The 16690-nt window shown below is 32.7% G+C and overlaps 2 protein-coding genes and 3 non-coding genes across 5 annotated transcripts; 2 read left to right on the top strand and 3 right to left on the bottom strand.

Annotated features, from left to right (window-relative positions):
* Positions 1–1711: 1711 nt before the first annotated feature.
* LOC106433753 (heavy metal-associated isoprenylated plant protein 35) lies at positions 1712–3503 on the top strand. The gene is made up of 3 exons (XM_013874578.3): positions 1712–2032; positions 2248–2323; positions 2446–3503. Exons 1-3 carry the CDS (start codon positions 1931–1933, stop codon positions 3315–3317), a joined length of 1050 nt encoding a protein of 349 aa, XP_013730032.2. The 5' UTR covers positions 1712–1930; the 3' UTR covers positions 3318–3503.
* A 4318-nt stretch (positions 3504–7821) lies between these two features.
* LOC125578838 lies at positions 7822–7894 on the bottom strand. The gene has a single exon (XR_007316919.1). It is a non-coding gene; the product is annotated as a small nucleolar RNA snoR53Y (small nucleolar RNA).
* Positions 7895–8062: 168 nt separating this feature from the next.
* LOC125578827 lies at positions 8063–8160 on the bottom strand. Its single transcript, XR_007316908.1, has one exon. It is a non-coding gene; the product is annotated as a small nucleolar RNA snoR69Y (small nucleolar RNA).
* Positions 8161–8222: 62 nt separating this feature from the next.
* LOC125578826 lies at positions 8223–8316 on the bottom strand. Its single transcript, XR_007316907.1, has one exon. It is a non-coding gene; the product is annotated as a small nucleolar RNA snoR69Y (small nucleolar RNA).
* Positions 8317–11943: 3627 nt separating this feature from the next.
* Positions 11944–15077, top strand: LOC106433783 (CWF19-like protein 2). The gene is made up of 7 exons (XM_048739939.1): positions 11944–12034; positions 12473–12524; positions 12618–12866; positions 12953–13156; positions 13221–13382; positions 13473–14291; positions 14375–15077. Exons 2-7 carry the CDS (start codon positions 12489–12491, stop codon positions 14915–14917), a joined length of 2013 nt encoding a protein of 670 aa, XP_048595896.1. The 5' UTR covers positions 11944–12034; positions 12473–12488; the 3' UTR covers positions 14918–15077.
* Positions 15078–16690: the final 1613 nt, after the last annotated feature.

The raw sequence follows: 16690 nt of genomic DNA, 5'->3' as shown, positions 1-16690 counted from the left end.
GCACGCATCCTTCTCAGTCCTAATAACTAAAGAGTCGTAATTTGTAGTGTTCATATGTCAGTACTCGCACGCTCTCGCATGACTCTAAGCTTTTCGCTTATGAGCTTTACTGTAGCAGCAAGAATCCGTGGTGTTGTTTGGTTAGCAATCAGAAAAAAATGTATATATGTAATATTGATCTTCTCCTCCACGCTCATCTTTGCTTTTCCTTCTTCCTTTTCTCCACATATGATTTTGAAAAACTTCCCCAACTCCTCTCCTAATGCTCTCTTCTTCAACACTGCCTCCTTTAGTAAATTCATCATCATCTTTCTTGCCTGCATGACCTCTATCGTTTTAAACAGGCCTATAGTAAGATTATAGAAAATAATTACTTTCATCATATATTATAGGACACCGATCCAAGGAAATTTGAGGGATTTAGATTTCGTGGAAATTGGTGTTCAAAAAAAAAAAAAAGATTTCGTGGAAATTAAAATGGATTTTGAGGATTTTTGTGTTAATTTTGGTAGGATTTTGAGGATTTTTGTGGGGATTTTGAGGATTTTTGTGGGGATTTTAAGATTTTTGAGATTTAATTTTTTTTCAAAGTCAAAAAAATATTTAAAATGCTATATAATATTTATTTATTTTATCAAATTCTGTTTTCTATTGAAAAGAGAATAAGATGCAGTAATTTCTTGAAATTTTATTTCTTATAAACAAAATTGTAAAAATATTTTAATACAGGTCATTTAGAGGTGGTAGTTCTATTCACTAACTTTTAACCATAAATTATCTCTCAAATCCCTTCAATAGGATAATGTTTAAAAAAAAATTAAAAGTGATTAGCCCAATAACCTGAGATTTTGAGGTATTTGTACAAATGATTAATCCAATAAGATGAAATTTTAAAGAATTCCTCCAAATGCCAAATTCATTAGAAAAAAAATAAAATTCTTTCGTACACTTAATCCAAGAGAAAATCGCATAAAAATCTTGAAAGTGACACTCGTTAATATTTTAGACCTCCAACGTTTTTGACTGACATTTTGAACTTTCAATCTAACATCTATATCACAAAAATCTTCAACTTAACTTTCAAAAATGTGACTGGAACTATTTATTTATGGATAAAAATTGATAACGTAACAGTTTTTTTAATTAAAAAACTAAAAATAAACAAAATCATAAAATTAGATAAAATTTAAATATTTATCTTTCTAAAAAAGGTTTTTTGCGTGTTCAAATAATTAAATATTTATCTTTCTAAAACTATAATAAAAATATTCAAATAACTTTTATAAATTTTATTAATTTTTTTTTAAAACATATAAAGTAAATTGTTAAACTTATAATACTCAAAAAAAAAATTCAACCGTAAGAAATTTTATAAACTTAGTGGATTTTTAAAAACTTATAAGATTTGAATTTTTAAATAATTTAATATTTCTTAAAGTTTAAATTTTCTTTTTGAGTTTTATAGTTTAACAAATTTATTTAAAATTTAAAAATAATTATAATTTTTAATTTTTAATATTTTAGACAATTTATAAAAATTATGTTAATATTTCTTTTTGTTTAAAAAGATTTAAATTTAATTTTTTGAACATCTAAAAAAAAATACAATTTTTCTATGCAAGAGTTTTCTACTGCCTAATCGGCATTATGGATTCTCTTGACAAGCTGGCCGGCATTTATATCTTGGTCTTAACCATTAAGTCTTTTTGTGACGAATTAAACTCTTTCGAAAATCGGTGTTGGACATGCTATGGTTTAGACTTTAGAGCGAGTGAATAATTTTCATATTAAAAATAGAGTAAAAAGCACACATTCCCCCATCCTTTAAATCCGAGTCTTACTGTATTCCCCATAATCTTTTGCTTTCCCCGAGTCACATTCGTCTCTCTCTCTTCCGCTTCAAAGAGCTAACAACTTTTTGTTTTCTGAAATGGCAACAGAAGAAATGAAACCGGAAACTAAGAAAACAGAACAGAAGCAATCCCCACAAGTCAAAGATCTTACTCCTCCACCTCTTGCACTTCCATACAAGGTATTAGTTACCCTTCATGCATATAACTTTGTGTTTGAATATTTGAACTCAACAATCCATGTAGTCAGTTTATAAGCTTCACTATTCCGAGATGAATCTTCTCGAAAACCCACTGATAAGTATTCTACAAGTTCAACTATTTTTTTGTCCTTCCTATATCTCTTTTCAATAATTTGTTCTTTATTTATTGCATATCTATTTTTTTGAACTCGCAGACATGCAACTTGAAGGTTTCCATTCACTGCGAAGGCTGCAAAAGAAAAGTGAAAAAAATCCTTACCAGCATTGAAGGTACACTTTCAATGTTGTTAGTTAAAAACCTATAAAATAAATCCTTCATTGTGGAGAACATATATTATGATTACAGGATAGTTAATTTAGTATTGAGCAATAAAATTTTAATTTGGCTGTAGGTGTTTATAGAGTGGACATTGATGTGAAGCAGAACAATGTAACGGTTATGGGAATTGTCTCACCAGAGATTCTGTTAAAGAAGCTTCACAAGGCAGGCAAAAACGCCGATCTAGTGCCGGAGATACCCGACCCGGTAGAGAACAAACCCCACGACCCGAAAGAGACCAAACCCGTCGACCCGAAAAAGATGAATAAAAAGAAGAAAGAAGAAAAACCGGAAATAACCGATAAAGTTACCTCTTCCGGTTCTGATAAACCGGAATCTGAAAAACCTGACGGCGCCGGAAAGTGTAGTTCCGGCGATAACAGTGAAGCTTGTGCTCCAGTCAAAGAGGATAAATGCGAAATTCTCAAAAAGAAAGACTCTGCTCCGGCAGATTCTTCGTCACCGGAAGATTCTCCGGCACCGACGGCGGAGAAGAAAGCTGAAGAAAGCAGTGGCAGTGTTGGTAAAAAGAAGAAAAAGAAGGGGCAAAGCATGAGCAGTGTTAACAATCCTACCGGTGGACCTGGCCGTACTAGATCACTACCTTCGCCCAATAGTACTCCTGCAGCAGAAGATCATGACCGTTCAAATAATCAACACGATGGCCATCAAATGCTACCCAATAGCGTTGCGCCACGTCAGGATATGTATCCCTATCCACCTAACTACTATGCGCCGCAGATCATGTACGGCGTAAGCTATAACGTTGCTCAACCTCCGGTGAGCGTAGACGCTGCATCGTATTACTCTCCTGCGCCACCTCATTCGTATGCGTATATGCACCCAGGCTATCCACCGTGCGATCAAAACCCGTATCCATCTCGACCGTCCGATTCGTTTGAGTTATTCAGCGATGAGAACCCAAACGGTTGTTCGGTGATGTGATTCTGAACGAAGAAGGCAATTACTAAAGTGACCTTGACTTTCGCTTATACGCCTCGTATGATTAAAGGGTGGTCTCGTATTTTAAAGTTGTACACGTGAAAGTGAGTTAATGGTCAAGTGAAACCTTCATAGTTAGGTTTTGAAACTATGATTATGTTTGGATAAAGTTGAGCCTCCTCTTTTTTTTTCCTAGCTTTTAATAACATTTTTTGCTTTATCATTTGATTTTCCCCTTTTGTTATTCACATGGTCTTTAATATCTAAAGTCGCTAAAAAGAATAGTTTGTGATTCAGTTATATTGCTGATTTGTAGAGAAGATGTCAATGAGGAAAGCAAGAAATGTGGAATATGCATTTATGCGATATTGCAATGCTTAGTTGTAAGGGGAAATGGTGATGCGTAAAGTGTAGAAGCTGACTGGGCACTTTTTTGGGCAATTTTTTGTTTTATGTTCTCACCATGACGTTGTATTAATCACTTGTGCATGGGGACATGCAATTTTAAGTGATTTTGACCTTTCAAATCCAAAATTTATTACTCCTAACATTTATTGTCCTATATTAAGGTGCCTATGCTAGCTGATAAGAAAAAGAAAACAAATTAAAAGCTCTGTCTTGCTTTTTTGTACAAAATAAGTTAATTATAGCTTCGATAAATGTAAAATTTCTTTAAAAGTGAAAAGCTGAAATAGTGAACTTCTCGAGAAAAAAGTAGGGAGGTTTTAGGATAGGGTAATCTACAAAATTACATATTCATTTCTCATTTGTCTACAATCAATGATGTCAGAAATAAGTTACGTAGAACAGTAACTCGACGCTTTTGTTTTATGATCTTTACTAAACATGCTTTCACGATGTTATCAACTAGACTGACACAAACATAACATAAATTTAACTTTGGTCATATAATTCCGGTAAAAAACAAATGAACAAAGACAAAAGAATAAATCACATAAATATACTCCCTTGTAAATAGTACTCCCTCCGGATTTGAATATATGATATTTAAGGTTGTGCACACATAGTAAGAGAAATTAAATACTTACTTTTATCAAATACTTTTTGGTTTTACTTTTAATTAGTTTAAAGATTAATTTAAATCCCATTAAAATTCAACCACTTATATTTTTTACATTTTGATTTATATTTTATTTTAAAAACAAAATACATTAATGAAAAGTAGAACATCATACATTTGTATACAAGGAAAAAAACTAAAACATCATATATTCAAATTTGGAGGGAGTAGTTGATAATTTAAACTTTTCACTATATATCAAGAAAAGTTAAAATACATCATATTGTTTTATTTTTTTAGTTTTATTAATAAAGTTTCATCATTCATATTTTTACATCTAAATTTATGTTTTAAATTTAAAAATAAATGCATTAGTTATACTCCAAACATTTATCTTTTTAATAGAAAGACAAAACCGATGACAAAAAAAAAGAAAAAATAGAAAGACAACCTAAAACATCAATCATTTATAAACGATTAAATTATTGTCTATTTTACAATATTTCGTAAGAACAAATATAGACAGAGAAATAAAAAAAATAATATCGATCTACTATAGTTATAGTAGTCAAGTATACAAATTACAATCTTCTCCAGACTCCACCTGATATTATTTATTTGTGGAATAAAATAGCAGTTTTGAATCCCTAAATGTGATTTAACCTGATAAACTGATATGATATATATTGCACAAAAAAAAACTGATATGATATAAATATATACAAAACTTGAGAAAATGATTCTCCATAAAACTGAATTTATCATTAAACCCAAATCAGGCAACTGTACTAAAAGTTAAACCAACATTCAAAAACCTTAACAATAGGAACAGAAAAGAGGGGAAAAAATGGATCTATGAAATATCAAACTAAGTTTTACATTAAAAAAAATTAAATAAAGAATGTAATATATAAATAGATGTCAAAGTCTAATTAGTACGAAATAACAATATAACTTCAAACAAGGAAACCATGATGAGGTGATAAACCTTTAGTGATATGGTTCCTAAGGGCATCTCCATCCCAACTCCATTTTTTCCTCTAAAATGGAGTAAAAATGGATATGGAGTAAGGAATGCTTCAACCCAACTCCATATTTCACTCCATAATAAAATTTACTCCATAAATGGAGTAGTTTATTTTTTGTTTGTTCATCACTCCATAATGGAGTGAGAAATGAAGTAGAGTTGGAGAAATTTTACTCCATTTTCACTTTTACTCCATTTTAGAGGAAAAAATGAAGTTTTACATTGGAGATGCTCTAAGAGCAGCATATTGGGGTTAACTATGCTTCTTATGCATACTCCATAATTTACTTCAAAATGGAATGGAAAATAGAGTAAAAACAAAAAATTAAAAAATCACTTCATTTATGGAGTTATTTTTTATTTTTTGTTTATATTCTATTTTCCACTTTATTTTTAGAGTAAATTATGGAATAAGAATAGAGATCGTCTTAGTAATGGATTCCAAATATTAAAAGAAAATAAGAATACAAATTCACTGCAATTTTCTTTTCATCCCCATTCAATAAAGCAATTACTTAAATACACAAAGAAAGATAACTAAATAACTGTATAAAGAAAAGATAACTAAATACACTTAATGGACAACACACAATGCCGTGACTCTTGTTATGATCTTATCAATTAGCCTCATGGAGCCACTTTGGTCAAATTCTTTGCGATATAGGAGTGGTAACAATGATAAATGGTTACACTCTCTCCGATCTTCTATGCACTAGAATTTCTGGTAGGTAGCATATAATCTAGTCTCAAGACACGTATTTGTTGTAGCTTTGTAATAGTGGCATTTGAAAGACGTGGAAGCTCCAAAAGGCGTAGAGACCCCCAAAATCTGTACCTGACGTACACTTGACGTTGCAAACATTCTCGAGCCAAGAGGAAATATCATTAGAAGATGATGTTGTCAAATCTCAAGGATTGTATGTACACTGCAATAGCAAAGAAGAATGGCCCAAAGCTCGGCCCCTATGTAGTCACGTACAATCTATGAACTTGGCTAGAAATATTAGAATGCATACTGTTAATCGGATACTAAACAGAAGGGTGTCATTTAAAAAAAAAATTCTAATCCCCATAAAATACGTTGAAATTGTTTAAAACCATTCCAAACCAACTCGTATCCCTTTTGATTACAGTTTCACCGTTGCCAATTCTGATATATATATATATATATATCTTAGTTTGTGTGTCCAATTGTGAAAACCAACTCTCATCTCGAGCTATTTAATTAGTAGTCTCGCTATCAGTCAGCCAAACATCCTTAGCATTTGCTTGTTTATGAATAGACTTTCTTGTTAGTTTTCTTTCTATTGCCTTAGTGTTTGTGCCTTTTCTTACGATTGCCCGTCTGTTGATTTTGTTAGTGTCAAGTGTCAACAGTCTCTTCTTTAATACTGTCCTGGTTTCCCACACAAAAAAGCTCCTTCTTGGTTTCTAAACTTTCTATTGCATATTTTCTTATGTTGTTTTCTTGTTAAGTAACTCTCTTCATCACATAGTTAGCTTCCCTTGCAAACATTACACCTCTTTGATGTCTTAATTATGATTTGAATGATTATTAATAGGTTTTGGATTTTTTTTGAACGTTTGTTGACCTCTGCAATCTCGCTGCAAATGCTCTTTCTGCATTTCTACAATTCACGTCATCCAACATGATTGTATCGCAATCAGAGTGCAATGTCCATCAGCCTAGCCATCAAGTAATCCAACTTGTTTGTAACGCAATCAGATTGCAATGTCCATCAGCCTAGCCATCAAGTAATCCAACAAAAAAGCTTTAAATCAATTCAACTTCCCTAATTTTCATCCACAAGTTTTACACGCCTATGTATCTGTTATCTTTTAACAACATACAAAACAAACAAAAACATAAAACCAAATTTTTAACGATGGATGTTCTTGACAAGGAAACTATTTTCTGTTTTTGTCCACTGGGAAAACTATGTATTTTAATAAATATTTAGTTGAATTAATAGAGGCCCCATCACTTGATCCTCAATCTCAACTTAGTCAAGCCAGTAAATGGATCCTGTGCCCGCTTTAGAAGTCACAGAGGCAATCGTCTTAAAAAAGTAAGGTTTGGAGCCATGCAATTAGAGCTAAATTTTACTTTTAACTCACTAATCAGATTGCTGTTACTTAGGCTTCGCTCTAATTGCAGCTAAAAGTAAGGTTTAGTGCACAAACTTATTATCAGATTGCTGTTGTTTAGGCTTCGCTCTAATTGCAGCTAAAAGTAAGGTTTAGTTCACAATCTTATTATGATACAATCTGATTTTGAGGGTTCCTTTATTATGGATGTAACATAAGAAGTTCTTGGATTATTCTACCAACCTAATGGAACTGCGTGGATTCTGAGGAACAATATTCACAATAGTACAGTACTAGAAATAGATCACAATCTCAAAACTCTAAAAACAGTTACTAAAACAGAGACGAATGCAAAATAAGATTCAAACAGATGATCCCTCAGTAACTTAACATTATTTCAGTCAAGGATATCAGTATTAGCATGGTTAAACCATCATAGGGAATCGGTTTACAAACAAATTTAAAACAAAAACATAATTGCTCCCTCAGAAATAAATTACAAATCATATAAAACTTTATCAGGTATACATTAGCAATTAAATCATCACAGGGAACGCAATCGAATTTTGACTTAATTTACTAATAAACAAAAACAATATGATAAGAAAGGGTTTAAGGGCTCAGAAAAATGTTAGAAAACAGTTATTTTCCTTGACCACAAAAGGTCTCATAATGAGCTGGGATAAAATGTTATCATCACAGCCACTTAAACCCAAATTCAATATCGAAAAACAATGGAAATCAATAATCAACAATAATTAGAAATCAAGAATGAAAGGCTCAGATATATGTATGAACATAGTTGTACTCCTTGACCACAAAAGGTCTCATAGAGCTGGGATTATATGTTATCATCATCGCCGTCAGAACACGAATCACACAACTAATGCCTAAATAATCTAAAGACAAATCAGAGGCTCGCACTAGAAACAAGAATGGCTTAAACTTTACAAATCCAAAAGACGATTACGTCGACTGAAAATTACAAGGAAGAGGCACAGCAGAACGACAAGTAAAGAGTTCAAAACAAGAAGATGTCGGAATTAGAGATAATCGAAAAAGATATTTATAAGAGACGGCCAAGAGAAACTAGGGTTTTCATATCACAAGGCCTTATTAACCTAAGCCTTTTAATTTGGGCTTTAAACAATTAGACGTTCTCAGAACTTTATCTGGCCCACCAATCTTGGTATAAGCGGAAGTTGAATTATTAATCCTTGACCGGTTCGAGACGGAAACGTATACGAATCTCGGTGCGACATTATCCGGTTCTTTCCCCCGATTTGGCTTTTGTTCGGTTCGATTTCGTTATATTTCCAATTATAGTCCCGGTTCGTCATTTTAGGTTATTAGAGCATCTCCAACCCGAAGACCTCATTTTAAAGGAAGCAAAAATTCAAAATGAGGATTTGAGGATTGGTTACTCCAACCATGAATCCTCAAAAAAATCTTAAAAGTTTATTTATCTATATTATTAAAGTTGAAGTACACATTGGGATTGTTTGACAATATGAATAGTAGTTAAAAAATAGTACTGTTTGGAAACATGGATAGCAATAAATTAGAAAAAACAATAATGGGCTTATGCTATTAAAAAAAATTGAAAGTCCATTACATTATATTAAAAAGTAATGGATCTATGTTACTTGATATATATATTCAAATCAAAATAATAATTTAAAATTAATTTATATCAAAAATTCATTCAAAAATATACATATATTCAAAATTTGATTTTTACTAACATATTTTCCAATAACTATTATATTTTTTTTAAATATATATAATAAAAATGCAATACAAAATCCAATTTCAAACACCAAATTAAATTATGGTTTTATATTTCACATTAAGTTTTAAAATATAATATGTGATTATTTATATGATTGTACGTATAAAATATTATTAATTATAAGAAAACTTATTTGATGGTACGTATAAAATACGATTAGTTATATGATAACACATATTTTGTAACCTATGATAACACATATAGGATATATATAATAGTGATTAGGGGTGGACGTTCGGATTCGTTTTCGGGTCTTTTTGGGATTTCGTGTTCAGTTCAGATCTTTGAAGATTTGGTTCTGATTTGGATAACCAATTTAAATAGCTTTGGTTTAAATATTTGGATAGAGAATTAATAATTATTTAAGTATTTTTAGAGTTTTGAGTATTTTTTTTAACTATTTAAGATATTTACGTTTAATTATTTGTATATATTTTCAAGCATTTATGCGAACTTAAAAGTATCATATATATAAGTATATAAATCTATTTTGGATACCCAAAATAATTCGGTTCGGATCGGATTAGGTTTGACAATATGAATAGTAGTTAAAAAATAGTACTGTTTGGAAACATGGATAGCAATAAATTAGAAAAAACAATAATGGGCTTATGCTATTAAAAAAAATTGAAAGTCCATTACATTATATTAAAAAGTAATGGATCTATGTTACTTGATATATATATTCAAATCAAAATAATAATTTAAAATTAATTTATATCAAAAATTCATTCAAAAATATACATATATTCAAAATTTGATTTTTACTAACATATTTTCCAATAACTATTATATTTTTTTAAATATATATAATAAAAATACAATACAAAATCCAATTTCAAACACCAAATTAAATTATGGTTTTATATTTCACATTAAGTTTTAAAATATAATATGTGATTATTTATATGATTGTACGTATAAAATATTATTAATTATAAGAAAACTTATTTGATGGTACGTATAAAATACGATTAGTTATATGATAACACATATTTTGTAACCTATGATAACACATATAGGATATATATAATAGTGATTAGGGGTGGACGTTCGGATTCGTTTTCGGGTCTTTTTGGGATTTCGTGTTCAGTTCAGATCTTTGAAGATTTGGTTCTGATTTGGATAACCAATTTAAATAGCTTTGGTTTAAATATTTGGATAGAGAATTAATAATTATTTAAGTATTTTTAGAGTTTTGAGTATTTTTTTTAACTATTTAAGATATTTACGTTTAATTATTTGTATATATTTTCAAGCATTTATGCGAACTTAAAAGTATCATATATATAAGTATATAAATTTATTTTGGATACCCAAAATAATTCGGTTCGGATCGGATTAGGTTTCAATTATTCAAATACCAAAATTTTGAATAATTCAGATATTTAATCAATTCTGGTTCGGATTTAGTACTACTTATTCGGATTAAGATCGGTTTGAATCTTCGAATTCAAGTTTTTTACTCAACCCTAAATAGTGACATAAGAAGCAAATATCATCATATTTAAAAAAAAAAAAATAGACCCGCACGGGCGTGCGGGTCAAAATCTAGTTTGCATTATAATCCTTGACATTAACAAAAGTTACTAATAATGATAATAACTTTACAAATACATATAAAACATATTTTTAAATATTATACAACACACAATATTACAATATTATATAATAAAAATAATACAAATTATATATATAGTAAAACAACACACATACACATAAATTTTAGAAGATGGTGGAACAAATTCATCACAACACCCTATTGGATCAAAGAAAGCAAAATTGAAGAGAAAAATGGCGGAAGGTAATAATTCATCCGCTGACTCTATGATTTCATCAAACGAACAAATTCTTGATTTTTTAAAAGAAAACACATCAACTAGGAGTAAAAATTATGAGTTGTTGCAATTACGTCTCCAGAACAGGCTAAAAGATTAACCCTAAAAGAACGAGAACAAGATGATAAGATATTACTAACAAATTTAGACTCTGTCGATGCTGATACAAGTGAGTATTTGCGATTGGAAAAAGCAAAAATCATACAAAAAAGAACTGAACAAGAGCAGCAACAACTTTCAATTGATCCGAATATGTATCAACCATATTTCGATTATTTTGGAGGTTCATGATCTGGTTAGCCGATGAATTCTGGTATTTTGATACCACTTGTAAGATATGTAATATTTAAATGTTCATGTAATTTGCTTTAATTTATGTTAAGTGTGTTTAATGTATTTTTATTTGTGTGAGTTTTATTTAATATATTTTTCTATTTGTGTGAATTTTATTTTCTGTGAGCTTTAATTAATGTATTTTTTATTTGTGTAAATTTTATTTTAATGTTATGTAATATTTATTTTATTTTATTTTGGTGTACTTAAACATATTTAAATAAAGTTAGTAGATTTATTTATGAAAAAAAATAGTTGTAAGGACTAAAAAGCAAATGAATAGTAGTTTTGAGGTTTTGAATACTGAAATCTCAAATTTGAGGTGTCACTATTCAAAACCTCAAAATTTGAAAATTTGAAGTTGGGTTGAAATGACAAAAACCTCAAAATTTGAGGATTTGAAATTGGGTGGGAGATGCTCTTAGTCCAGTACTCACAGGTAAGTTCGTTGTTTTACTCCCCGGTTTTACGGTTCGATAGTCCCGGTTTGCCATAATTTGCCGGTTATTAGTCTCGGTTTGTCATATCTTCCTGCTTTAGTCACGATTCGTTCATAATTTCTTTTGTCGAGCCCAAAATCAGCGAGCGCATCGGTGCCGGCGAAACTGTCTTCTTCTTCCGGTATGTTTTCTGAATTAGCTCTTCAATTTATTTATAAACTTCGATTAAAAAAGGGATATGTTTTGATAAATAGGAGATGATTTCTGCTTAGAATCTCTTCAACTCTCGAATTGAAGATTATATTTTTGTTTTCCGTTGAAATTGAGTCGCAAGGACATTGGGACTTTTAAGTAATACGAAGAGAAATTCGAGTAATTGAGATTTGGGTGTTGTTGATGAATAACAGAAAATCAATTTGATTAAAGGACAAAGCTTTATTTGGGCGTAATCGATTTTTGTCAGTGTAATCTAGTGAATTGTAAGTAGCAAAACGGTACATGTTTGTTTTGTAGGGTATAAGTTAGCTTTTTGGGTTTAGGGGTTTTGTTGATTTTCTTTTTCTCAAGTTTCATTCATGCCCTAATTTTGATTCCATCTTCCTTGTTGATTCTTCCACAGGAACAAGTTGTTTAACATGTTCTCTGGCATAAAGATCATACCTCGTGATGAGGTAAGGCTACTCGTTCCCTTTCATACTTCTTCTTTTATTTTTAATGTGTTAAAAGTCTGGCTTGAGTTTGATGTTTCAATCTACTCCTGTTAGGTGCTTGATGATACTTCGGATAGAGAAGACAAGAAGGATAGAAGAAGAAAGAACAAGGACGTTGATAGAAAGGAAAGTAAGAGAAAAGGGAAGAAGATTGCCAATGATGGAGATGACGACGACTTGCCCGACGGTGATATTGCTAGAAGGAGTAATGGTCTCGATTTTATGCTCCCGCCAACACGAAAGTCTGATCCAGATCCTGCTTTAGATGTAGAGGAAAAACTGGAAGAAAGCACACATGAAGAGGTGATTGAGATATGTTTGATTTGGAGTTTCAGTCTAACTCGGTTTGTAGTATATTGTTAGTTAATGATTTGTAAGTTTGATTCCAGGTAATTAAAGTGAACCCAAGAGAACTGAATCCTTATTTCAAAGGAAATGGAACCGGTTATCCAGAGGAAGAATCTGAGAAACGAAACGGTAAAGATCAGCTCTTACCAACTTCTGTTGTTGGAGATGGAGGTGCGAGTTGGAGGATGAAAGCGCTCAGGCGTGCAAAGGAACAGGCTGCGAGAGAAGGACAAAAACTTGAGGAGGTAAGTTCTTGTTTATGACTTTTCTTTGTGAGTATTGCCTTATTATTTGAGAGTTGTTGCACAGGTTGCTGGAGAACGATGGGGTTCACTTGGTAACCTTGTTGAGTCTGTGGCCTCTCAGAGAGCAGCTCCATCTCGTGCCCATTTGAATGCCATTAATAATAGAAGAAGAGAGAACAATGGAGACAATGATAAAGAGAAAAAACCAGAAAGAGTTTCTGAGAAGGTTCTTTAACCGTTAAAAACGTAGCTTTTATCTTTGAATTCTCATCAATAACAGTAATATTCTGACATATGTGACGTGTTTTGTTTGAAGGGCTATGGTCGGGACTACTTGAAGGATGACTCTATTCGTCATCGTGTATTGAAAGCCCCTAAAACCGATCCTTCATTATCCTGGGGGAAAAGAAAGGGCCAGACTCATAGACACGAAGACTCGAAGCTGATATCGGAAGCTGCATCTCACTTGAATAAGTTCACCAATGATGGAAGCTTCATGAAGCAAATGCTTTCTAAGCAGAAGAGTGAATCAGTAGAGCCTCGTGAAGATCATCACCACCGAAGCGAGGCCGAGACCCAAAAAGATGTTGTAACGACTCTTCCCAATATAGAATCTTTGAGTGTGAATCAACTAGCTGCTAAAGCCTTACAGCTCCGTCTGAAAGGGAAGCTTGAAGAAGCTCAGAAACTCACGGAAGAAGCAGAGAGGCTGAAAGCAAAGCAAGCCGTTGGAGACGATTCATCCAAAGAACAACAACACTACGTCAGAGCAGCGAGGTATCCTATCAAGGACATGTCAGGCAAAAGGAAGAAGGAAGATGATGATACCGATATGCATTTAGCCAAAAGCATAATGCATAACAAACAGTACAAAACATCAAACCAAGCTGCTGATGATGAGTATGACTACGGAGACGCTCCAAGCAAAAAGTCCCGGAAGCAGCGGGAAAGCAACGTTCCTGAAAAAGACAACCGCGTGAAACGCATCATGACACAGCAAGAACGCTGTCTCTTCTGTTTTGAGAACCCAAAGCGGCCCAAACACTTGGTTGTATCAATCGCAAACTTCACCTACCTTATGCTACCACAACACCAGCCCCTTGTCCCAGGCCATTGCTGTATCTTACCAATGCAGGTATACACAATATAAAGATACTCTGTATTTTGACTTTAACTGCTTCTTTGTATTGACGAGTGTTCTTTGTTTGTACTGAGCAGCACGAGGCAGCGAGCAGAAGCGTTGACGACAATGTTTGGGACGAGATCCGGAACTTCAAGAAGTGTCTTATAATGATGTTTGCTAAAGAAGGCAAAGACGCCGTGTTTCTGGAGACGGTGATTGGTTTGTCTCAGCAGCGCCGCCACTGTATGATCGAGTGCATCCCGATCCCTCAGGAGATAGCGAAAGAAGGACCTCTTTACTTCAAGAAGGCGATCGACGAAGCAGAGAGCGAGTGGAGTCAGCACAACGCGAAGAAGCTCATCGACACTAGCGTGAAAGGTCTTAGGAACTCGATACCTAAGAATTTTCCTTACTTCCACGTGGAGTTTGGGATAGACAAAGGGTTTGCTCACGTGATTGATGATGAGCAAGAGTTCAATAGCAATCTTGGACTGAATGTGATCAGAGGGATGCTTGAGTTGCCGGAAGAGGACATGTATAGAAGAAGAAGGCATGAGTCTGTGGAGAGCCAGAAGAAAGCGGTTGTGAGCTTTGCACGCCAATGGGAACACTTTGATTGGACGAAACAGCTTGACTAGACTGTCTATGGTTTGGGCGGTAAAACTCATCAATATATAATGTATCTTTTTGTAAACAGAAAGATTTCTTGAAGACAAGTCGCTTTGATCATCTTGAAAAAGTTGCATTGTTTTTCTGAACAATCTTTCTCTATTATAAAGTTACTTTTTGAATCGGAAACATACTTGAAAGAATCGGTTGAGAGTCCAAAGTTTTTATTGGGATGAGTTCTGACGTTTTTTTTTGGGTGGAAAGTGCACAAAATAAAGTTAGGAGAAGTGGCTAGAGATCCGCTTGCAGTTCAAATATCATTCATGGCATTTTAAAGTGTTTTAGCATTAGCAGATGGAAAAACTATCTGAAATCATTTTAGCCGTGGGTTATTTTTCCATCTATATTCTTTCTCAAGATACTTCTAAGCCGTGTGGAGATATGAATCTTTGTTTGATTCATAATCTTTGTCGAGAAAGCACTTAATTTATCTGAGTAGTTGGTCTTTTTTCTATACAGCAAATCGTTAGTTGTTTTTACCATCCAACTAGTCTAAACTGATACAGTCTTTCTCGAAAGACATTGATAAGCTGTGGGACATTTCTAAGCCGCCGTAGGTTGCCTTTGTCTAGAGACATTCCAAAGCCATGCCAGTTTTTGTTTGAGAACTGTCTTTGTCTATACTTTAAGGCTTTGTGGTTATTAAACAAAAACAGGTGTTTAAGCATTTTGGTCCATAGTCTTTGTCTTAAGATCTTTCTAAACTGTTTGTCAGTTTTTTTCATCCAACACATATTATCTAAGCCATTAGTTGCTTTAACTTTTTTTTTCTAAACCGATTGTCATTGTTTCCATCCATCATGTCTACAAACCAACCTATATTGTCTGTCTTATACTTTTAAGCCTTGTGGTTGTCGCAAAGACAATTCATAGTTCTGATTTTTTTTTGTGTTAAGACATCTCTAAAGCTGTTGGTCGTTTTCTTCCCATCCAACAAGTCTAATTTAAGCAATTAGTCATTTTTATCTATCTAAGGACTTTTCGGAGACTGTCTTAAGACATCATTAAGCTGTTGGTTGCTTTTCTCCCCATCAAACAAACCTTATTTAAGCTGTTAAGTAAGAATCTCTTGATCATTGTTAAGAATCTTTGCATTATGATCTTTTAAGCTCTTGGTAGTCTTTGTCAAAAGACTTTCCTAAGCTGTGGGACTTTCCAAATCTGTGAGTTGTTTTCGTATCAGCTATGTCTTAAGACTGATTTCAGACAATTGACATAAACTGTGGGTTGTATCTCTATGAACTGGCCATTCTTCCGTTGTCTTTTTCTTAACTTTTAAGATTTGGTAATTCTGTCCATCAACTCTTAGTCTTTGTAGCCTTGTGGTTATCCAAGCAGAAAACAATTTGTTTACGCATTGTGGTTCAGAGTCTTTGTCTTAACACATCTTTAAGCCATGGGTTTGTTTTTCCATCTAAGCAGTGGGTTTGTTTTTCCATCTATAGTAAGACTTTGTTGTAAATTCATATTGTTTAAGAATCTCTGCCTTGTGATTTCTTAAAGCAGTTGGTCTTTCATCAGTACAACAAGTCCTTAGTTTTTTTTCTACCATCCAACAAGTCTATAACATAGACTTTCTCAACATACAGTACTTCTAAGCCATGTGGAAAAAAGAATCTTTGTCAAGAATCTTTCAGCAGTTGGTCTTTTTTTCTATACAGATCATTTGTTATTTTCACCATCCAACAAGTCTAAATTGATACATAGTCTTTCTCGAAAGACCTTTCTAAGCTGTGGGACAT

This window comes from Brassica napus, chromosome A9 (genome assembly GCF_020379485.1).
Source record: "Brassica napus cultivar Da-Ae chromosome A9, Da-Ae, whole genome shotgun sequence".
In the NCBI taxonomy this organism is placed as follows: domain Eukaryota; kingdom Viridiplantae; phylum Streptophyta; class Magnoliopsida; order Brassicales; family Brassicaceae; genus Brassica; species Brassica napus.
Note: the sequence above shows the minus strand (reverse complement) of the source record. Positions and strands in the feature narration are given on the sequence as shown.